Below are 22,984 nucleotides of genomic sequence, written 5' to 3' on the forward strand. Positions count from 1 at the left end.
CTGATTTAATGTGGTTTTATTGCTCAGGTTAAACATCCAGGAAAACAAATCTGAGAACCTGCAGAAGATTCATGTGGCTTCTGTCCCACACAGATTACAGACTTTAAATATTCAGCACAGAGCCCTGACAAAATCAACACATCATTACTATTATTATTTACACTCTGAACATCTACCAGGACACAGCGACCCTCTCAGAACCGTGGTTATAGTTTGGTTACTTTTTTACCCACATGATGAAAACAGAGCTTTCACCTTTCTGATCAACTCTTACAGACATCGCACAGTTGTTCGGTTAGAAACTCTCTATGAGTGGGGTAAATATTTAGAAATCCACACCCACCTGAACCAAACCCCTACCCGACCAGGAAGTGGATGTTGTTAGGAGGCTAACACTGATTGTCATTAGCTTCTAAACAGACTGCAGGAAGTAGATTCACAGACGAGTTTCTGCTGCACACTCTTTGTCTCACTGCAACACAAATACAATTCAAGGAAAGATTAGATGAAACTCCAGCCACCTTCAATGTGAGCAGAGGCCATCGCGGAACACCTGGAAACAGCTGTGAGGGCGGTCTCATGTTTGTAGCTGCCATGAAACAGATTCCGTCCGATTACTGTGAGCTGACAGAAGGTTTTCAGAAAGTTGTGAAAAGGTTTGTGAGATCCAGCAAAGCGAGCGCAGCTGCATTCAGAAAGGTGTCCAGCATGAGTTTACCTGATCAAACAAACCAACAAACAGTAAACCAGACAGAGTCCGCCATCTTTACGGCTCCTCGTCGTCACTCTGCTGCGTCTTCTCCTCGCTCAAGCAGCTCTCATCGATGTTCTCCAGAGAGTCAGCTCGCTGCACCGTCAGCTCTGACACGCTGATGCACGGCAGCGTGTTCTGCTCTGGGAACATCCATGGCTTCAGGCCCGGGTTGTGTTTCCTCTTCCACTCCGGGTACTTTACAGAAGCCTTGTAGATCTTCCTCATAGCCTAAGATGACCAAAATGAGATGGGACAGAAACACATTCAGATGGGTCAGAGACACGTTCAGATGGGTCAGAGACACGTTCAGGACACGTTCAGATGGGACAGAGACACAGCCTGATGGGACAGAGACACAGCCTGATGGGAATAGAGGTCGTTTACCTTTGGAGCTACAAACTGGGACACCCTGTTCACCACCCACTTTGGTAAAGAACCTGCAGACAGAGACAATGGTGCCGAGGGTCAGGCTGAGTCAGTTCAGTTTAAACATGAAGCACAGATCGAGTTTACAGAGAGAACATTTGTACATAACACACACACACACACACACACACACACACACACACACACACACACACACACACACACACACACACACACACACACACATTGTATTTGGCCAGTAGAAGAGGTACTGTATTTAGTACTTCTTCCACTAGCCACAGGTCTCACCTCTGGGGTCCACCTGAGTCAGGTAGTAGAGGGTGGAGCTGGTGGCTCCGTTGGACTGGATCAGGTACCCCGTGAGCAGAGAGACGGCTCGGACGTAGTCCTTCTTTGGAGGATATTTCTGAGGTGGACAAAGGAGCAGTGAGTGATTGACTGCACTGTCCACTTGGCAGATATAACCTCACACATCACACCTCAGTGTGCATCTGTATACTGATGATACTGTGCTCTATTCTCTGGAGTGGTATTTACAATTAAAACTTTCACCTACTGATCTGAAGTCTGTGATTGATTGTGCAACCATGAATCTGCTGGGGTCTGACTGGGTCCTAGTGATAAAGCTCCCCTATGGAGTCTGCTCTTCTAATAAAATGTTTTTGTGTCTTTATGCTCCATATGTCACTAAATGAGTATAAAACCCACCAAGTCACAGTCAGAGCAGTGAAATACTGACCGGGTGTTTGACCGAGTAGTTGATGATCATGTAGTCGTTGCCGAGTGGAAGCCAAGATCTCATCGTCACAAAGTCTCTGTTTTTCAGCGGGCTCGGGCATTTCCCTTCAAACAGAACACAAACACATCCACAAAGGTTCAGACAGAATCAGATATTTGGCAACTAAAAACCAGCTAACCCTTTTGGACCAGCACAGACTCCGGCTCAACCTAACCTCAGTTTGATCTGAATTAAGAAGCAGAAAGTTAGAGGCCGCCCAGGTCCTTTAGACCTGAGTCTATTAGATAGATATGATACAAACCACTGCAGCGCAGTACCTGTAATACCTACAGCATGTTCTAATCGCTCTAATAGGATATTATGGTCGACAGTATCGAACGCTGCACTGAGGTCTAGCACTGCTATGCAGATGATACCGAGCTCTATCTGTCCATGAAGCCAGATAACACACGGCAATTAGTTAAACTGCAGGAATGTCTTAACCTCCTAAGACCCAAACTCTTCCACAGCATGCATTTTTAATTTCTCTTTGATATTTGGGCATATTGGGACCTGATGAATGTAAAAACAAAGTATTGCCTGATTTTTTTTTTTTTTAAACCTGATTTTTGGGGTGGTTGGCCCGGAAAAGGCCCAACCACAAAAATGAGATCCACATGAGGATATTCATTTAAAATTTCAATAGAACAGTGGCAGTATGTCCTCATAAGTGGATATCAGGCCCATGTAGAGCAAAATTTTGTATTTCGGTCTAGACAACCCAAAATGTGATGTCCACATATGTGGACGCCAGGTCCTAGGGGGTTAAAGACATAAAGACCTGGATGGCCACTAACTTTCTGCTTCTTAATTCAGATCAAACTGAGGTTATTGTACTCGACCCCGAAAAGCCTAGAAATATGGTATCTAACCAGATTCTTACTCTGGATGGCATTACCTTGGCCTCCAGTAACACTGTGAGCAACCTTGGAGTCATTTTTGACCAGGACATGTCCTTCAATGCACATATTAAACAAATATGTAAGACTGCTTTCTCTCATTTGTGCAACATCTCTAAAGTTAGAAATATCCTGTCTCAGAGTGACGCTGAAAAACTAGTTCATGCATTTATTACTTCCAGGCTGGACGACTGTAATTCATTATTATCAGGAAGTCCTAAAAACTCCCTGAAAAGCCTGACAGACACAGTCTCTACTTTTAAGATTAGGCTTCAAACTTTCCTTAGTTATGCTGCAACAGGTGTAGGCTGCTGGGGGAGTCCCACGATGCACTGCGTTTCTTCTTCACTCACTATGTGTTAACAGTCCTCTCTGCGCTGAATCATACCTGTTATTAACCTCTGTCTCTCTTCCACAACATGTCTTTATCCTGTCTTCCTTCTCTCACCCCAACCAATCACAGCAGATGGCCCCGCCCCTCCCTGAGCCTGGTTCTGCCGGAGGTTTCTTCCTGTTAAAAGGGAGTTTTAACAGGAAGTGCTTGCTCATAGGGGTCATATGATTGTTGGGTTTTTCTCTGTATGTATTACTGTAGGGTCTACCTTACAATATAAAGCAACTTGAGGCGACTGTTCTTGTGATTTGGTGCTATATAAATAAAATTTAATTGAAATTGAATCAAATCTTTATTATTATTTATGTATTTATTTATCAGCAGCCACGGCGTAGCCACAGCGGGCTGGGGTGATGTGCCCACAGGCTCTGCCGGGAGCCAGCTGCGCCATAGCGGGCCGAGCCCAGGCCCAGAGGCCCAAGATCCCCCCCGTCCCCCCGGAAAAGGCCCAACCGGTTAGAGTATCTTTTATACCTGTCATTTGAGTGTCATGTTAAACCACATCACTGGGTCTCCCTACTTCCACAACATCGATTGCTACTTCCTCTTGTTCCCTTAGGTCTTTGTCCACCATTCACCTTATTGTTCCCTCTGCCTGTCTCACCATTCTGGTGCTGTGCTGAGGTGTTTTATGGCATGTATTACATCACCGCTCAGTAAAGGAACTAACAGGAGTAATATCCCACGTCTGCATTGACCGTCAGCCTGCCGATGTCATACGTATCGATCATGTTGGTGTCCCACTTCTTCCGGTAGCTGGTGTCATGGAGGACGTCGTACAATGTCTCTGCTGTCACGTCCTTACAGACTATCCTCATCTGAGGCACAGAAAGAGAGAGGGAGAGAGTCAGGCAGAGGTTAGGACCAATCACGCTCAACTCTAACCACCAGTTTCCATGATGGTGTACTGTGACATTTAGATGTGCCATGGGATTTTATTACTTGAACTCTGCAACTGCATGAAATGTTAGAAACATACATATGTTGGGATTGTAGGAGGAAGACGGGGAACTCAGAGGGAACCCACAGTGATGACTCCTAAGAAAAAAAAGTTCATGAATTTGAGTCACCTGGTGTCCAGGTTTTCCCTGGTAGTGCTATCTTTAAGGGGAGGGTGTGATGACCCAGGAAACAGCAGGTGTGCTGTGTTCTACAGGAGCTGATTGGAGTGCTGCATGAGCTACATCCACACTGAGTTTCTTCAGTGGAACAGCCTGTCTTGGAGATTCTTTACACCCTTCAGTGCTTCCCAGCACAGGATTATCCCATACTCACAGGAGCACGCTGCTCATGATGAAGAAGGGAGGTCTAGCTCAGCTATTGAGGAAGCAAATATAATACAATCTTATTCCCTTGCCACCAATATTCATGGCTAATGTGCAGTCTGAGGAGTAAATGAACTGCATTTGAATGTCACACATTTATGTGACTTCAGGGATACATGTCTAATTGCATTCACAGAGACTCACAGATCTTTTAGCTGATAAACTTCTTAAACTGTTTAAACTTGATTTTAAACCTGTGGGTTAAATTTTAGACTCTTTAACTAACAGGTCTCCGTGTGTGAGAGTCAGCATCTGTTTTTCTAATCAGCTGAATTCTTCTATTGGGTCACCACAGGGATGTTGTCTCTCTCCGCTACCATATATTTTATACACTAATGATTGTCGTAGTACACAGGCTAACAGGCATTGTAAGCCTCCTCCATGGTGAAGAGTACAGGGAGTGCAGAATTGTTAGGCAAGTTGTATTTTTGAGGAATAATTTTATTATTGAACAACAACCATGTTCTCAATGAACCCAAAAAACTCATTAATATCAAAGCTGAATGTTTTTGGAAGTAGTTTTTAGTTTTAGCTATTTTAGAGGGATATCTGTGTGTGCAGGTGACTATTACTGTGCATAATTATTAGGCAACTTAACAAAAAACAAATATATACCCATTTCAATTATTTATTTTTACCAGTGAAACCAATATAACATCTCCACATTCACAAATATACATTTCTGACATTCAAAAACAAATCAGCGACCAATATAGCCACCTTTCTTTGCAAGGACACTCAAAAGCCTGCCATCCATGGATTCTGTCAGTGTTTTGATCTGTTCACCATCAACATTGCGTGCAGCAGCCTCCCAGACACTGTTCAGAGAGGTGTACTGTTTTCCCTCCTTGTAAATCTCACATTTGATGATGGACCACAGGTTCTCAATGGGGTTCAGATCAGGTGAACAAGGAGGCCATGTCATTAGTTTTTCTTCTTTTATACCCTTTCTTGCCAGCCACGCTGTGGGGTACTGCTGTTTTATTTATCTGTATAATGGTCTATGTTCTGATTCTTTAGTTATCCTATTTTGAATATTATATTCTATGTTTCAGTTTATTCTGGTTTAGGGTTTTGTTCTCAGGTTTTGCATTCTTGTGTTTAATGTAGGTTTAGTTCAGTGTCAGTGTCTTCCAGAAACTGGCAGTAGGACTGGGAGTTGAGCTTGACTCCATCCTCAACCCGAAAAGGCCCCACAAGCTCATCTTTGATGATACCAGCCCAAACCAGTACTCCACCTCCACCTTGCTGGCGTCTGAGTCGGACTGGAGCTCTCTGCCCTTTACCAGTCCAGCCACGGGCCCATCCATCTGGCCCATCAAGACTCACTCTCATTTCATCAGTCCATAAAACCTTAGAAAAACCAGTCTTGAGATATTTCTTGGCCCAGTCTTGACGTTTCAGCTTGTGTGTCTTGTTCAGTGGTGGTCGTCTTTCAGCCTTTCTTACCTTGGCCATGTCTCTGAGTATTGCACACCTTGTGCTTTTGGGCACTCCAGTGATGTTGCAGCTCTGAAATATGGCCAAACTGGTGGCAAGTGGCATCTTGGCAGCTGCACGCTTGACTTTTCTCAGTTCATGGGCAGTTATTTTGCGCCTTGGTTTTTCCACACGCTTCTTGCGACCCTGTTGACTATTTTGAATGAAACGCTTGATTGTTCGATGATCACGCTTCAGAAGCTTTGCAATTTTGAGACTGCTGCATCCCTCTGCAAGATATCTCACTATTTGTGACTTTTCTGAGCCTGTCAAGTCCTTTTGACCCATTTTGCCAAAGGACGTTGCCTAATAATTATGCACACCTGATATAGGGTGTTGATGTCATTAGACCACACCCCTTCTCATTACAGAGATGCACATCACCTAATATGCTTAATTGGTAGTAGGCTTTCGAGCCTATACAGCTTGGAGTAGGACAACATGCATGAAGAGGATGATGTGGACAAAATACTCATTTGCCTAATAATTCTGCACTCCCTGTATTCCCATGGGCTGCCTCCCCATCTTGCCCTGACAGTAGTAAAGGGTGCAGCCATTGATGGTGGTGGATATTCTGTATTTGGGGGGGGGGGGGGGTGTTCTTGATAAGCCTCTGTCCTTTGAATCAACTTGTGCTGTTACAACAAAAAAGTTCCAACAATAATTGGACTTTTTCCTGAGGTTGAGAGTTTTTAACATTTCATTTGAAATGACCATTTATTAAAAAAAAAAAAGAAAAAAAAAAGAGGGTTTTTTTTAGTACCATTGCTTGGCTACAGTAATCTGTCCTTGACCAACCAGACTTGGTAACCTGGTTAGTAAGATTTCAGGGAGGTCTCAGGTCCAGTTTCTGGACAGGTGCTGAGGAAGGAAACATCTGTCATGTCTGAGAGGATGGTCTGAACATCCTCTCTTCAGGTCGTTGGTATAAAGTGCCTGCAGTGACGAGACCACAGAGTGTCTTTTATACCTGCTGCTGATATGATGGTTATTAAAGCTAACCTATAAGTGTTGTTGCCATCACTATTGCACTTTGTTACTGATAAAACTTGGGCTGTTCTTTAATTTTTTAAATGTTTGTGTTGTTTGATGTGTGGACATGTTTCCCATTGGGGACAATAAAGTTACCAATTAGTAGTCTGACAAACTGTCTTAAGACAATTGGCAAACGATTTTCTGCAGCTTAATGCAGACGAAACTGTTTCATTAAGCCCCAAATTAGACAACATCCTGGTTCTTTCTCATTGATGGTGAAAGATGCTGCTCAAAATCTTGATTTTTGATCTTTGACTTTTGATGCTCACATGAAGTCTGTGACCCACTCTTGCTTTTCCACTTAAGAAATATCAATCAGAGCTCCCTGACCTGCTGTCCATCTACACCAAGCAGTGCAAGTCCAAAGCTAGGAAGATTATGATGGACCTCTCCCATCCCAACAATGGACTCTTCTCACTGTTGAGGTCTGGGAAGCGCTTCCGCTCCCTTAAGGCCAAAACAGAGAGAATGAGGAGGAGCTTCTTCCCCCAGGCTATTCGGGCCCTGAACCAGGTGTAGGACTAGACTCTCCCACACATCACCACACGCACCACCACACATTTCCTATAATCCCATAATTCCTAGAATTTATAATCTTTATAATCTCTTCTGCTATTTGCACAGTCTTTACTGTAAATTCCTAAGTTAATTTGTAAATTTTGTAGTAAACTGTAAATATTGTAAAACTTTTCTTCTGTCATTTAATGGTCGGGCATTGTACAGCTACAAGCATTTCACACCCATGTCATACTGTGTATGGTTGTGTGTGTGTGACAAATAAAATTTGAATTTGAAATATCACTAAACTCAGAACTGCTGTCTCCATAAATGAATTAGAGAGGCTTGTTCATGCCTTCATCTCCTCCCGCTTAAAATATTTTGATGCTCCTTTCTCCCGTCTGTCAAAGACTTCTATAAATTACCTACAAGCTGTTGAAAATGCTGCAGTAACACTTTTAAATCACTCAGAAATTCTCACTTCATTGTTAAAATCTTTGCACTGGTTTCCAGTTTGGTTCGGATACCAGTTTAAACTCTTACTTTGACTGCCTTACAAGGAGAGAGCCCAACTTATATCATCCTTATAAGATCCTTAGATCTACAGATCGTGGTCTTCTGGTAATTCCACAGAGCTGTTTGAAAACTAGAGGGGATCATGCTGTCTAAATCTCAGCTCCAAAACTGTGGAACAGTTCATCTCCCCCTCTGTGCACCAGTGGCTCTGTGGCTGAAAACATCTATTCAGGCACACATTTGGATAATAATCTTGTGTAATATGTTGTTATTTTTAATATCCCTGAAAAACACTTTGTAATAGATTCTTGTCTTAAAATGTGCTCACACACACACGCACGCACGCACGCACGCACACACATGGAATACTTGACAGATACATTTAAATAACTAAGATTTTATATTTTATGATTTCAGTTTCACAGTGTCACAACTGCAGTGTTGGGGCGGTGCAAGAGAAACCCTTCAGTTTCTTTTGCGGTTTATGTGACGTCACAGTTTTCTGGTTCTGGCTGATAATAGTTTGATTCCTGTGTTTTCTGAATAAAAGAACCAGCGGCTTCCATTTAGTTTTATTCAAATGGCGCCAAATCCCAACAGTGCTGTGTGCTGTAAGGCCAACATCTTAGAATAATCCGCCTCATTCAGAGCTCTCATGTGGTTTCCTGTTGGGTCTTTTCAGGATAAACCAAAGTGACCTGTTAGCAGAGGAGACACCTGATCAAGTGTTGCTCAGAGGCATCTCAGCAGCTAACCTGAGCAGCTTCACTTTCTCTGCTCTGACCTTATCAGGTGTTCTCAGGTTTCAGTGCTTTAGCATCCGGTTTTATCTCTTTGAACTCTTTCAGGCTCAGACCATCTTCAAACTCGGACAACAGTCATCCTAAAGGGAGCTCCACAAGGATCCATCTCAGGTCCTCTGCTCTTTTATAGTTAGACATTTAACATCTGCTCCATTTCTACTGTGATGACACAAAAGATCATCTTCAGCTTCCTTATTTCAGCAGCTTCACCAACTCAGACCGAGGTTTCTAACAAAGCTCAGCTCAGGTTAGAAGATTTCATCGTTCCCACAAAATCTCCAAAAAAACTAATCACGTGTTCTTATCTAACACAGTCGACCAATATTATCAGCCCAAGACTTTATTCCTTGCACAGGGACAGAAACTTCATCTGTTAGTGAGGATAATCCCTGATAATCTGAAGGCTGTGATTGGCTCTGATTCTCTGTAATAACCAGACTGCAGTCGTCTCCATTCTCCTCCATGAGGTTACCTGCTGTATTGAGTTTTTAAGTCCATCAGGGTCGTATTTGCAGTTCTGGTGTTTTGTTGGACCTGATGAGTTTCTGCATCACGTGTGAGGCAAACAGAGCTACAGTGGGGCAAAAAAGTATTTAGTCAGCCACCGATTGTGCAAGTTCCCCCACCTAAAATGATGACAGAGGTCAGTAATTTGCACCAGAGGTACACTTCAACTGTGAGAGACAGAATGTGAAAAAAAAATAAAATCCACGAATCCACATGGTAGGATTTGTAAAGAATTTATTCGTAAATCAGGGTGGAAAATAAGTATTTGGTCAATAACAAAAATACAACTCAATACTTTGTAACATAACCTTTGTTGGCAATAACAGAGGTCAAACGTTTACTATAGGTCTTTACCAGGTTTGCACACACAGTAGCTGGTATTTTGGCCCATTCCTCCATGCAGATCTTCTCGAGAGCAGTGATATTTTGGGGCTGTCGCCGAGCAACACGGACTTTCAACTCCCGCCACAGATTTTCTATGGGGTTGAGGTTTGGAGACTGGCTAGGCCACTCCAGGACTTTCAAATGCTTCTTACGGAGCCACTCCTTTGTTGCCCGGGCGGTGTGTTTTGGATCATTGTCATGTTGGAAGACCCAGCCTCGTTTCATCTTCAAAGTTCTCACTGATGGAAGGAGGTTTTGGCTCAAAATCTCACGATACATGGCCCCATTCATTCTGTCCTTAACACGGATCAGTCGTCCTGTCCCCTTGGCAGAAAAACAGCCCCATAGCATGATGTTTCCACCCCCATGCTTCACAGTAGGTATGGTGTTCTTGGGATGCAACTCAGTATTCTTCGTCCTCCAAACACGACGAGTTGAGTTTATACCAAAAAGTTCTACTTTGGTTTCATCTGACCACATGACATTCTCCCAATCCTCTGCTGTATCATCCATGTGCTCTCTGGCAAACTTCAGACGGGCCTGGACATGCACTGGCTTCAGCAGCGGAACACGTCTGGCACTGCGGGATTTGATTCCCTGCCGTTGTAGTGTGTTACTGATGGTGACCTTTGTTACTTTGGTCCCAGCTCTCTGCAGGTCATTCACCAGGTCCCCCCGTGTGGTTCTGGGATCTTTGCTCACCGTTCTCATGATCATTTTGACCCCACGGGATGAGATCTTGCGTGGAGCCCCAGATCGAGATTATCAGTGGTCTTGTATGTCTTCCATTTTCTGATGATTGCTCCCACAGTTGATTTTTTCACACCAAGCTGCTTGCCTATTGTAGATTCACTCTTCCCAGTCTGGTGCAGGTCTACAATACTTTTCCTGGTGTCCTTCGAAAGCTCTTTGGTCTTGGCCATGGCGGAGTTTGGAGTCTGACTGTTTGAGGCTGTGGACAGGTGTCTTTTATACAGATGATGAGTTCAAACAGGTGCCATTCATACAGGTAACGAGTGGGGGACAGAAAAGCTTCTTACAGAAGACGTTACAGGTCTGTGAGAGCCAGAGATTTTCCTTGTTTGAGGTGACCAAATACTTATTTTCCACCCTAATTTACGAATAAATTCTTTACAAATCCTACCATGTGGATTCATGGATTTTTTTTTCACATTCTGTCTCTCACAGTTGAAGTGTACCTCTGGTGCAAATTACTGACCTCTGTCATCATTTTAAGTGGGGGAACTTGCACAATCGGTGGCTGACTAAATACTTTTTTGCCCCACTGTACAAGAGATCACCAGCTAATCCAGATCAGCTCCTCTGTCTGCCTGAAACAAACTGAACCATCTGAACATTAATCAGACAGACAACTGCTGCCTCCCCCTGTGAATGATTATGTGGAGCAGGTTATTATTAACGTGGAGCTGACCGTTCATGTGGACCACAGGAAGTTTCTCTGTACCATTTCCAGCTCTGCTGCTTTGGTCACTGTTTGCATCGTTGTTGCAGCGCAGCCTGAACGATGACAAACCAAAGTGTTCATGTAAAATATTCTCAGCCAGGAAACACCAGACTGTAATTTCCCCCTGTAGGCATGGAGAGATCTGAGCTCCAGATTTCCACCTGTCAGAGTTTCACAGTGGTCATGTGAGATGGTTTGTTACTGTAGGACGTCACTTTTTTCCACTGCTGTAATCGTGCTGGAGCCGCGGTCATTGATATGGTGATGGCAAGCGCTGTAAACTCTCCGTGTAACTCAATCAGCGAGACTCCGCTCGCCGTTAATCATTCATAAAGTCCCGAGCGCCGAGGCATTGTGTCTGTCACTCAGTCCGTCTCTCCTGCAGGAAACCTTTCAGCTCACTCAGGAGCTGAGCCAGGGTCTGTAGTTCTACGCACTGCCTTGCTTCACAGCACGTTGGAGACGACGAGCAGAGGTTCATTTACTTCAGATAAAATAAAGACACCACGATTACAAAGACCTACAAGTTCCCCCCGAGGTCGTGCACACGTCCCCTCCCCCTTGAGGTCATCCACACGTCCCCCTCCACCCATCATCTCCAGCTTTCATCAGCAGGGCGAGGTCATTTATGGTGCTGGAGAGTTTCATTTACTCTTTACAGCCTTCAGCAGCAAGAGATGTGACTCGCAAACGGCAGAGACTCCACAGCCAGTCACATAAGATGACAGAAATCAGCTGAACAGGTAAAACAGCTCTGTCAGTGCCCAGAATTACCACAGCGCCCTTCAGCTGGTGATAACAGGAGTATCACCCCCCCCAACCCCCACATAGATGGGCTTCTGCAGGTCAGACGTGAGGAAGCAGCCCGTGTTTTTGACTGGGCCATGCAGAAAGCTTACATGGAACCATTAACCAGTAACCAGTAAGCATGTCCGTGTTTGAATCCACGTGTGCTAGGAAGACAAATCAGACTGCAGGACAATGTTTTTAATCTCGGTTTTGTGGTTTTCACATGACGGGAAGCTGTGACTTAGGTAAATCAGCAGGTGATCATGTGACCTGTTTGGTCGCTGGCTCCATCAGCAGCTCTGAATTAGTCATGAGGCAGAAGAAGAAGAAATGCCTCGCTGCTTTCCAAAGAGTTTATAAATTATTTACACACAGGAATCATCATCATCACCTCACCATCACCTCTGTGTACTTAGAACAGAGACACTCCTCCTCGCACTCACACTTCCTCCCGTCTGCTCAGAGACTTTCTGTAATTGGGCCTGGGTCACCAGAGAAAAGACGTGAGAGAGAATCACCCAAAGAAGTCCCTTGAATTCACCAAATACCAGCTAAGCGTGTCATCTTGCTGATGTCTTGACTCAGATGCCAGAGGACACCTTTGGTGTAAACAAGACACCAGCAGCGCTAACAAAACACACCAATTACCTGGTCAGGTAACTGGCAAGACTCAGAACTGGAGTTACAGCCAACGACCAATGACTGTGTCACATTTTAACCACAAGCAAACTTTAAAATGTCTTCAGCTCAGTGAGGTCCATTAACAAGAACTTTCCAATCTTCTTATCCAGGTCATGGCCAGGCTGGAGCCTATCACAGAGGTGGGAAACACCTGGATGGGCTGGCAGCTCATCACAGGGCTAACCCAGAGAGAAAGACAACGGTCACACTCACATTCACTAGTAGGTCTACTTAACTAACTTAGAGTCACCAGGTAACTTCACATGAAGGTATTTGGAGTGAGCCTTAATGCTGAATGCTCACTTCACTTCTCTTCCTTAGGTGTGGAAATGCTGGTGTGCACATCCACCTGCACAACACCTGGCTCATTTATCACCATCCATAAGTGTCCTGCAGATTCGCTACAACACTTCCAGCAGCTGAACACGAAACAACAAGACTGTATGCATATTTATCAGATTTACTCTCATTTTTAAGTTACAAGAACATTTTTTATTAAATAACCTTTGTATGTTTTGTGTTCTAATGTACAGCCACATGTGTTGTTTAACCACAGCCAGTCACAGTGCAATGGTAGGGATGGACAAGAGGAGTGAGATGACTGTAAGTACTACAGGAAGGAATGATGGCGGATTCAGGAAACTGAAACAATGAAAGAGGTTATAAATAGATGCAATATGGTGCAAATCTAAAAAGCTTTTGATCAAGAAATACACTTAACTGTTACAGATATTAATTTGATCGAGTCTAGATGGCCCGACCAAGTGATATACGCAGCCTTTAACACCTATTGTGGCAGAGTACTTAATCACAGGACAATACCGGCTCAGGTTATTGAGATCATTCAGGACTTCTGGGGGGTATGTTATAACACTTCAAAGGAGAACTTGATAAGTGCGCACAGCCCAAAATAATCAGTGTCCCCATTGGGTGCTGGCGTATGTATAACTGGGGGTGATTTCAGATTAGATCACAAGATGGACTGCTCAACAGGTAAAGAGTAGCAGGTGACCAAGTGCCACATGACTGGGAGCGGCCGGCCCAGGTTCCAGTGTGATGCACGGCCCTTTGCTGCTGTCAGCTCTGTTCAAGGAGTTACCCACATTCAGTTTCGGTAATACTTTTCTCAAGTGGACCAAAATCATATCCAGTGACCCACCCGTCAGGGGTGCCCTCTTTCACCTGTTTGCCCTTGTTCTCAGGAAGAATCTCCTTCTCCAGCAAGCTATCCGACTTTCCCTCTGCAGAAATCCTCAAATTTAGAGTCGCTCTGACTGAAGCCGAGAGCTTTGGTTTCACTCGTCACTGTCCCCATGCTGCATTAGCTGCTCTAGCCTGAGGTAGGGATTCAAACCTTCAGTGGGTTGCTGTAACATCAGAGTTCTGTACCACCCACCCTCACAGAAGTGACTGAGCAAAGCTTTAACCTCCTTCACACTTTTCGCCTTTAACTTCATGGAAAATGTTCTTTGTGTATTTGAAAATGAACCTTCAGGTGTGACTGCATCCATCAGAGTGATCCAGCTGCACACCATGGATCTGGATTCAAAACCGATTCAGTCGTCCTTTATTCATATAGCACCAAATCACAGCAACAGTTGCCCAGAGAAGCTTCATGTTGTAAAAAAACAGACCCTACAAAGGAGCTTCTTGCTGAGGAACCTCTGACTTTCCTCAGCACCAGTTTGCGGCTGCGAGTGGGTTAACAGGCTGAAAGATGAAGCTTACTCCGAGGATCGAAAGAGCCTGTTAGAAACTGTAAAAATACTTAAACATGAACAAACGCTCAAGTTTGTTTCAAGTCTTAAAGCACCAAACAAAACTGCACACACTCCATAAAGTGAATGTAGGCAGTCTGGGGGCCCACTGCAGCGTCCAGGACCCAGAGTACTGTGATCCGCCCCTGTTCTCACATCAAACAGTGGCTCCCAAGATCTGATTGGTCGTCAATAAGCTGAAACTGGCTGAGCAGGTTCGGGAGGAGAGCTGGTTAAATGTTTGCAGAGCTGCTGAGGTACCTGCCTCCAGGTACAGGTGACACCTGTCAGGTGGGCAGCATCACACATGAACCGTAACAGGAGTTCTGATGAAGCAGGCCTGTTAACCCTTCTGTTACCCACAATGCACCTGGACCTCTGACAGCTGGCACTTTAATGAGGCTGACGCCCTGTGACAGGTGTAGATTTCACCTGTTTGTACCAAAGTAACACAGATTCACAGGTTGCACCACTTCCAGGAACTTTCAGGTGTTTACACTGAGCAACTTCCTGTTTCCACCTTAAAGATAAATCAGTAAAAGTCATCAATCGATTGATCAGTGATCAGATTTCACCGATCATTCGATTGATTGATGGATGTGTTTCTGTGTTTACAGTCCAAGTACCTCATTTACTCCAGTAGCTTCAGCACCAAATCTTTGTGAATCACCATGGTGACCTCAAACTCCAAAATAAAACAACCAATCAAACTTTCTGAAGAGATGATGACACATGATCAAACCCTGTAGTTAGTGACTAACGGACTAACCAACCCACCGACTAACTGACCGTCTGCGCTAGCCCGTGCAGTTCTCAGAGGAAACTTTCACCATAATGTTTCCAGAGTAACTCTGGGATGAAGTAATGGAGTAAATGTACTCAGTTACTTTGAGCATTGCTTTTATTGTGAAGGAGCGCGGTCTTTTCGCAGTAAAAGCGTCAGCGGTGACGCGGCTCACCTTGAGCTTCTGCACGGTGCTGCTGTCCTCCTCGCGCCCCCACACCGTCACCCCTCCCTTGCTGTAGCGGCTGGTCCAGCCCTCCGTGCTCAGGCACTGCTCTCTGAACGAACAGAAGTCCGAGTCGTCCGGGATTTGCACCGGCATCTCCGATCAGCTGCCCACCGACCTTTGCACCTCACTGCGCCTGCGCGCCGCCCTCACACCACTAACAGGTAGCTGCTGTCCCGGCGGGGGGATGTGAGCGGCAGCGGTTGATGATGCCGCTTTTATCTGCTCCAGCACACAGATAGGACGGAGAGAAAGAGGTCCCACTCTGCTGCTCAAACACTACAATACCCACAAGGCTCGGCGAGGGCGGGGCCTATTGAGCACCTGCTGGACAGGTGAAGGCACAGTTGAAGTAGTCCAGGTGGAAGGTTCACCAATGAGATGGAGGACAGAAACACCAACAGGAGATGCACAAATACGACTTTTACACGGACACAAAGACACAGAGAAGCTATAAACCAACAAAAAGAGGTAAACACACAAACACACACACATTTGGAGATTTCACCCCGCCATCCGATGGGTGTGGCGGGGTGAAATCTCAATGGTAACTAAGATGTGATTGTCTGTGTGTCTTCCTCCTCCTGCCTGCGAGGAGCTGCAGGAATCAGAGCGGAGGGAGTCATCTGTCTTCGCGCATCACCTTTGAGGCCCTGCAGCGTGCTGCCTTCACGTTCCTTTGGAAATGTGAGCTTCCCCGGCCGCAGAGAGCTACCTGAATCTCTCTAATCTGAGCTCTAGATTAGCTTTAGATTAAAAACACAAGTCAGCGTTTCCGCCTGTCACCTGGTACAGCAGATAGACAGTGAGACGGTGTAGTTTGGTTGAAAGAAAATAGTTCCTACATAAAACTGTTTGCCCTGACCCCCTGATGGAGCTGCTGAGGTTTCAGTATTTATTTTTGGGAGTCAGCTCCATCACGCTGAAGTAAAGGCAGGCATCTCCCGAAAGGTGGAGAGACAGAGGGCTGAAATATGTCTGAGCGCTTCCTTTAATGCTGACTGTTTGATTTCCAGAGGCTCTTGAAGGCATCGATAACTGATACCTGTTCTCCAGGTGAAGCAGTGGGCGGAGCAAAGTGTGTGTGTGTGAGTCAGATCAGGTGTTATTTTCCATCATGTAACTGAGTCTGTAATGAAGGTCAGAGAGGAGGAGGAAGAGGAGGAGTAAAGTGTGATGAAGGTCAGAGTGTCATGTTCAGGTACTGCCTGATCTGTCAGTGAAACAGATTACCTGGATAAGTGAGTGTGATGTGATGTGAGTGTGCCCCCTGCTGACAGTGCACTGAAACCTGCAGAACTCGGCTCCAACCTTTAACTTCTGCACTTTGATTTTCCAGTTCAGGGGTCATTTCCACTGTAACGAACTCAGTGCTGGACTGTCTCTGAAAATGCTTCTTTTGGGTTTGCTGTGGTTTCTCCAGCTGTTTCCAGCTGCTGTGCTTTGTGCTGTACAAACTAAAGCTGCGTGTGATCTCATGTGGTGCTGTCTGTTCAGAGCAGCGTGCTGCATACGTGCACAAGCTTGGCAGATGATGCAAGTTTATTTTAAAACGATGAGACCCAAATTTCATCCATCCATCTTCTTCCGCTTATCTGGGTCACGGGGACGCTGTCAGATCGCCACCTCCTCCAGCTTCTCTGGGGGAACGCCAAGGCATTCCCAGGCTAGCCGACAGATACAATCTCTCCAGCGTGTCCTGGTCTGCCCCGGGGCCTCGCTGGGGACCACCCAAATTTCATTAGCAATTAAAACCATTCATGTACTTTCAACAGCATCAGGTCTCCTTCTTAACACCAATAAATGTGAATTAATGCAAATTAAATATTGTTCAGATATTATTGTTCCTGTTAAGAATGAGATTTCATGCTTTGGTACAAGCAGTATGGTGGCACGGTGGTTGGCACTGTTGCCACAAAGCAAGAAGGTCCTGAGTTCAATTCCACCATCAGGCCGGGGTCTTTCTGTGTGGAGTTTGCATGTTCTCCCCGTGTTTGGTGTTTGCATGGGTTCCCTCTGGGTACTCCGGCTTCCTCCCACTGTTCATTTCACATTTAAGGTTGGCTGGATTCAACAATTATTGAGCTTCCTACAAATATGTGTGATGTCATCCTCTTCGTATCCTTTCTAAAATCGCAGGTTTAAATTAATTTCTTGTCTGTAATTATGATGTTGACAAAATGTATTTTAAGCTTTCAGGTTTTCATCATCAGGTCTTCTTATTCTGGTCGCTCATGTAAATCATAACTCCTCCCATCATCACGATTTCTTCTGGAACAACAAGAAAAAATCACAATTCTGTGACTCCTGGTTCTGAAACACTCCTTGTGATAGACTGTTATAGACCGTTATGTGTTTAATTATTGAAAATTAAAGAACAACTCGTCACCTTCCTGTAACTCATGGGAACATGTCTTTGGTGTGTCTCATCTAAAATCAGTGTTTCATCACGGGCCCAGACTGGATGAGCACCACCCTCCTGCTCTGCTGTAGGTGAAGCGGTCAGAGCTCTGTTCCTGGACCATCCTGTTCCTAACCATATACAGTCTTCTGTTGGAATCACCTCATCTCTGCTATTAACTGGAAGAAGGACGTGTCCTTTAAACGTGTCCACAGGTGTGTCCTACCAAAGGTGTCCTTAAAACTGCTATAAAACGTGACTCTCAGGGGTTTTGGAACGACGTCTTATCTGGACCACATCAGGACAGCAGCATAAACTCGTCTCTATCTTCCATGTCCTCACTGTCATGATGGAAATGCACAACTATACTGACACTATCAAACTTTCTGCTCTTGTCCTTTTGTCAAATAAAGCTTTTTTTTTAAGTGTGCTGTGTCTGGGTAAAGGTTAAAAGTTAGTATGTGAGTGTGTCACGTGCTTCAGAGCTGCAGACTTCACACTGATTCAGCTTCAGAGCTGTGAGCCTGTGCTGCCCCCTGCTGCCTGCTGCCTGCTATTGCTGAGTGTGGCTTTACTTTGTTTCTATTAGATCTAAGAGAGTTCTGTTGCAGTGCTTCCAGTTTAGTGACTTATTGATTAAAATTATATTTTATTTTATTTCATGTATTCAGTAAAGGAAATACCAACTTTTAGAATAAATAAACTCTAAGATTATCTTATGTTATTGTGTGTGTGTGTGTGTGTGTATGTGTGTGTGTGTGTGTGTGTGTGTGTGTGTGTTTTAAGGTCAGGTCTGAGCTGAACGGTTTGAACTTTATAACACAATCAAACATTACTATGTTTGTTTACACACGTTGATAAGAGGATGAGGTGTGGTGTAATAACACATGTGTCTGTGCAGATTCTTAGTTTATAACAGACTCGTTTTCCTTAATGATTGGTTATTGGAAAACATAAACATTTGAAATTTATGTTTCAGCTGTGTTGTACTCAGAATTATTGCTTCAATCAATCACCCAGTGCATCATGGGAATCCCCAGCAGCCTACACCTACTGCAGCATAACTAAGGGAGGATTCAGGGTCACCTGGTCCAGCCCTAACTATATGCTTTAGCAAAAAGGAAAGTTTGAAGCCTAATCTTGAAAGTAGAGATAGTGTCTGTCTCCTGAATCCAAACTGAAGCTGGTTCCACAGAAGAGGGGCCTGAAAACTGAAGGCTCTGCCTCCCATTCTACTTTTAGATACTCTAGGAACAACAAGTAGGCCTGCAGAGCGAGAGCGAAGTGCTCTAATAGGGTGATATGGTACTGCAAGGTCATTAAGATAAGATGGGGCCTGATTATTTAAGACCTTGTATGTGAGAAGCAGGATTTTGAATTCTGGATTTAACAGGAAGCCAATGAAGGGAAGCCAAAACAGGAGAAATCTGCTCTCTCTTTCTAGTCCCTGTCAGTACTCTTGCTGCAGCATTTTGGATTAACTGAAGGCTTTTCAGGGAGTTTTTAGGATGCCTGGGTCGTTGACCCAGAGTTTTGAGTTTATTATATTATTTATCATTTGTAGTCTTTGGTTTCTTAGAGTTCTATCTTATGGTTTATGTCTCTGTGTCTCCCTGGTCCCACGTCTCTGTTCCCCCTGTTGTAGTGCCTGCCTGTGAGTCTGTGTCTGTAAGTTCAGTCTGTGTTATGTTTCCTGTTTTACTTTGAAAGTCCTTGTCTCATGTAAATGCGTCTGGTTGTGCTTCCTGTGTCTCGTTAGGCCTGATTTGTCCCAGCTGTGTTTCCCTCCTGTTACCAATTCCCTGATTGCTCCCTCTGTGTATTTAAGCCCTGTGTTTCAGTTTGTCCGTGTCATGATCTACCCTTATTTTGCTGTATGTTCTGTCTGTGTAAAGTTTACCTTGTAGTCTCAGTTTTGTTACTTTTTTGGAGTTCAGCGTTAAAGCTGTATTTAAGTTCACCTTTGATTTCTGTGAGTCTACATTTTGGGTCCTTCATGTAGTGATGGGCAGATGAAGCCCCATGAAGCACTGAAGCTTTTCATCCAATTGGTTCACCCCAACGCGAAGCTTCATGAAGCTTCATTTGCTCTAGCAGGACACCTACTGGACGTAAAAATAATAGCTGGCATGAATTTGAAGAGTGTGGCATTTTGCACACAGCCTGTAAATGTCAACAACAAAAGGAGTGTGTAAAACATGTATATTGTAGTGATGGCAGTATACTGTGTATATTTATAGTGGCAGTATGGAAAATGATTATTTGGAAATGCTTGAAATGGAAATGATCATTTACTGTGAGGTGAGGTGTGGTTGGGGTGTGGACAGTGGTTGTGCTTTTGTAACGTTGAGGTATGGACAGCTACACACTGAGGCTTTGAGCCTCAGTCCTGCCTGTTCACATTTTATTCTGTAAAAACAAAATTTTCACTGCTTTTATGACCTTTTTAGTGGGGAGAACATAGCTAGGATTTAATGATTTAACAAATCTTTTGAATCCTTTGTCCTCCACAATGCTAAATGGCTGGGAGTCCTCAATCACCATGCTGACCAGGTCTTCATCTATTTGAGATTGTTCTCCTGAGGAAAGACAATAAAGATAAAGCACAAATATAAATATCACACACGTAACTTATAACAGTTGTATAATATTGTTATATCATTTAGTAACATTACTGCATCCTATATTATCATTGCATTTGATGGCTCACCTGGTCTTGCTCCACAATCGGTGTCCCCCTTATTCTCATGCAAAGCTCTGTAGTGCCTAAGCATGGATGAGGTGTTGTTGTTGTTATATCCCAGCTCCCTGGCACATAGCAAACACTTCACCTTGTACAAAAGTCAAGACAGCTCAACATAAATTGTATTGCACCATCAGTATCATGAAAATACATCTTCTGTAGAAATTTACATACCTTGTTGGGAGGAATAAGATCAAAATGTTCCCACACAGGGGAGGACATCCTCCTCTTCTTAGCTAGCTCCATTCTCTCCTGACTTTCCTCACTCTCATAAACCTCCAAACTGTCTCCAAACTCTCACTAACCGCAACTCTCCATCAAACACCCACATTTTTGAATGAAGTCTGAGGGGTTTATATCGCTGTCATATCTCGCGGCAAAGTTCGAACCACTTCATGAACCAGTCACGTGGTACAGCCGGGCAGCGAGGCTTCGGACGTCATCATTTTCAGCTCCTCCCATAAATGAAGCAAGCCTCGATACGCGCTTCGCGGAAACGCCCCCTCCATTACTCGACACACGCTCCGAAGCCTCGATACAGAACGTCCCATCACTACCTTCATGTCACCACTCCTGCCTGCACACAGCCTTCCCATAACACAGTAGTCCAGCCTGGAAGTAATAAATGCATGAACTAGTTTTTTAGCGTCACTCTGAGACAGGATATTTCTAATTTTAGAGATGTTGCGCAAATGGAAGAACGCAGTCTTACATATTTGTTTAATATGTGCGTTGAAGGACATGTCCTGGTCAAAAATGACTCCAAGGTTCCTCACAGCGTTACTGGAGGCCAAGGTAATGCCATCCAGAGTAAGAATCTGGTTAGACACCATATTTCTAAGATTTTTTACTGTGAATATTAGAGATAGTCTCATGGTCCTCACGTCTTCTCTGGTGTTCTCTTTGTGGTTCTTGCTCCCTCTTCACTCCTCCCCCAGCAGGGTGGCGCTCCTCCCCAGCAGACCTTCCTGGACCCCTGCCTGTTTCCTTTGGGCCCTGTTTGGATGAGCATGAGTGAGTTTCTGCGTGGGACTGGACTGAGAGTGTGTCAGTCACAGACTGTGTGTAGAGGAGTGTGAACGAGTTAGCCTTGCCCTGTACTTTTACCCTGGAGTCCCAGTCCCTTCGTCACAGTACATATGTATATATGTCACCTGGTGTTGTAAATAAACCTCCCTTTAATGGCACAATTCTGAGTCCTGCCTGAGACAGATTAATCATATTTAAGACTGAAGCATTAATTAATGGCAGGACTTCTTTGAGCAGTTTTGTAGGAATGGGGTCTAAAAGACACGTTGATGGTTTGGAGGAAGTAATTATGGAAGTTAACTCAGAAAGATCAATTGGAGAAAAAGAGTCTAACTTAACATCAATGGTACTAAGAGTAGCTGTAGATAATATTACATCTGTGGGATGATTACTGGTATTTTTTTCTCTAATGATAAAAATTTTATTTGTGAAGAAGTTCATGAAGTCATTACTAGTTAATGTTAAAAGGATGGTTGGCTTAACGGAGCTCTGACTGTTTGTCAGCCTGGCTACAGTGCTGAAGAGAAACCTGGGGTTGTTCTTATTTACTTCAATCAGTGACGAATAGTAAGATGTTCTGGCATTGTGGAGGGCTTTCTTATAAAGCAACAAAATATTTCTCCAGGCTAAATGATGATCCTCTAAATATGTGACACGCCATTTCCTCTCCAGATTACGAGTCATCTGCTTTAGGGTACATGTTTGAGAATTATACCACGGAGTCAGGTACTTCTGATTTGAGACCTTAGTTTTCACAGGAGCTACAGTATCCAGAGTCGTACGTAGTGAGGAAGTGAAATTATTAACAAGATAATCGACCTCTGTTGGGATAGTGTTCAGATAGCTGCTCTGCTCTATGTTGGTACAGGGCATTGAAGATGATAACAGTGGGTGGATTATGTTAATGGATTATGTTATCTTAAACTTAGTTACAGCGCTTTCAGAAAGACATCTACTTTGATAAAGTCTACTCTCCACTGCTGTGTAATCAATTATTGTAAATGTAAATGTTATCAGGAAATGATCAGACAGGAGAGGGTTTTCAGGAAACACTGTTAGATGTTCAGTTTCTATGCCATATGTTAAAACAAGATCTAGAGTGTGATTAAAGTGGTGGGTGGGTTCTTTTACATTTTGAGAGAAGCCAATTGAGTCTAATAACAGATTAAATGCCATGTTGAGGCTGTCATTTTTAGCATCTACGTGGATGTTAAAATCACCCACAATAATTATTTTATCTGAGCTCAGAACTAAATCAGATAAAAAGTCTGAGAAATCAGACGGATTTTTGATTCATTTAAACAACATAATCATCCTGCTGTAACCAGGTTTCAGTAAATCAATTTGTTG

The 22,984-nt window shown here is 44.0% G+C and overlaps 1 protein-coding gene and 3 long non-coding RNA genes across 4 annotated transcripts; 2 read left to right on the forward strand and 2 right to left on the reverse strand.

The window, feature by feature from the left end:
- Positions 1–15,557, reverse strand: stard15 (StAR-related lipid transfer (START) domain containing 15). The gene is made up of 6 exons (XM_026185820.2): positions 15,411–15,557; positions 3,883–4,030; positions 1,881–1,984; positions 1,430–1,547; positions 1,139–1,191; positions 1–982 (listed from the first exon to the last, which is right to left on the reverse strand). The coding sequence occupies exons 1-6, from the start codon at positions 15,555–15,557 to the stop codon at positions 767–769; spliced, it is 786 nt and encodes a 261-aa protein (XP_026041605.1). The 3' UTR covers positions 1–766.
- A 236-nt stretch (positions 15,558–15,793) lies between these two features.
- LOC113032758 (uncharacterized) lies at positions 15,794–18,291 on the forward strand. Its single transcript, XR_003273926.2, has 2 exons — positions 15,794–15,932; positions 17,902–18,291. It is a non-coding gene; the product is annotated as an uncharacterized LOC113032758 (long non-coding RNA).
- A 1,961-nt stretch (positions 18,292–20,252) lies between these two features.
- Positions 20,253–21,142, reverse strand: LOC145430796 (uncharacterized). Its single transcript, XR_013911140.1, has 2 exons — positions 20,573–21,142; positions 20,253–20,441 (listed from the first exon to the last, which is right to left on the reverse strand). It is a non-coding gene; the product is annotated as an uncharacterized LOC145430796 (long non-coding RNA).
- A 1-nt stretch (position 21,143) lies between these two features.
- On the forward strand, positions 21,144–21,795 carry LOC145430813 (uncharacterized). The gene is made up of 2 exons (XR_013911142.1): positions 21,144–21,400; positions 21,544–21,795. It is a non-coding gene; the product is annotated as an uncharacterized LOC145430813 (long non-coding RNA).
- Positions 21,796–22,984: the final 1,189 nt, after the last annotated feature.

This window comes from Astatotilapia calliptera, chromosome 2, assembly GCF_964374335.1.
Source record: "Astatotilapia calliptera chromosome 2, fAstCal68.1, whole genome shotgun sequence".
Lineage (NCBI taxonomy): Eukaryota > Metazoa > Chordata > Actinopteri > Cichliformes > Cichlidae > Astatotilapia > Astatotilapia calliptera.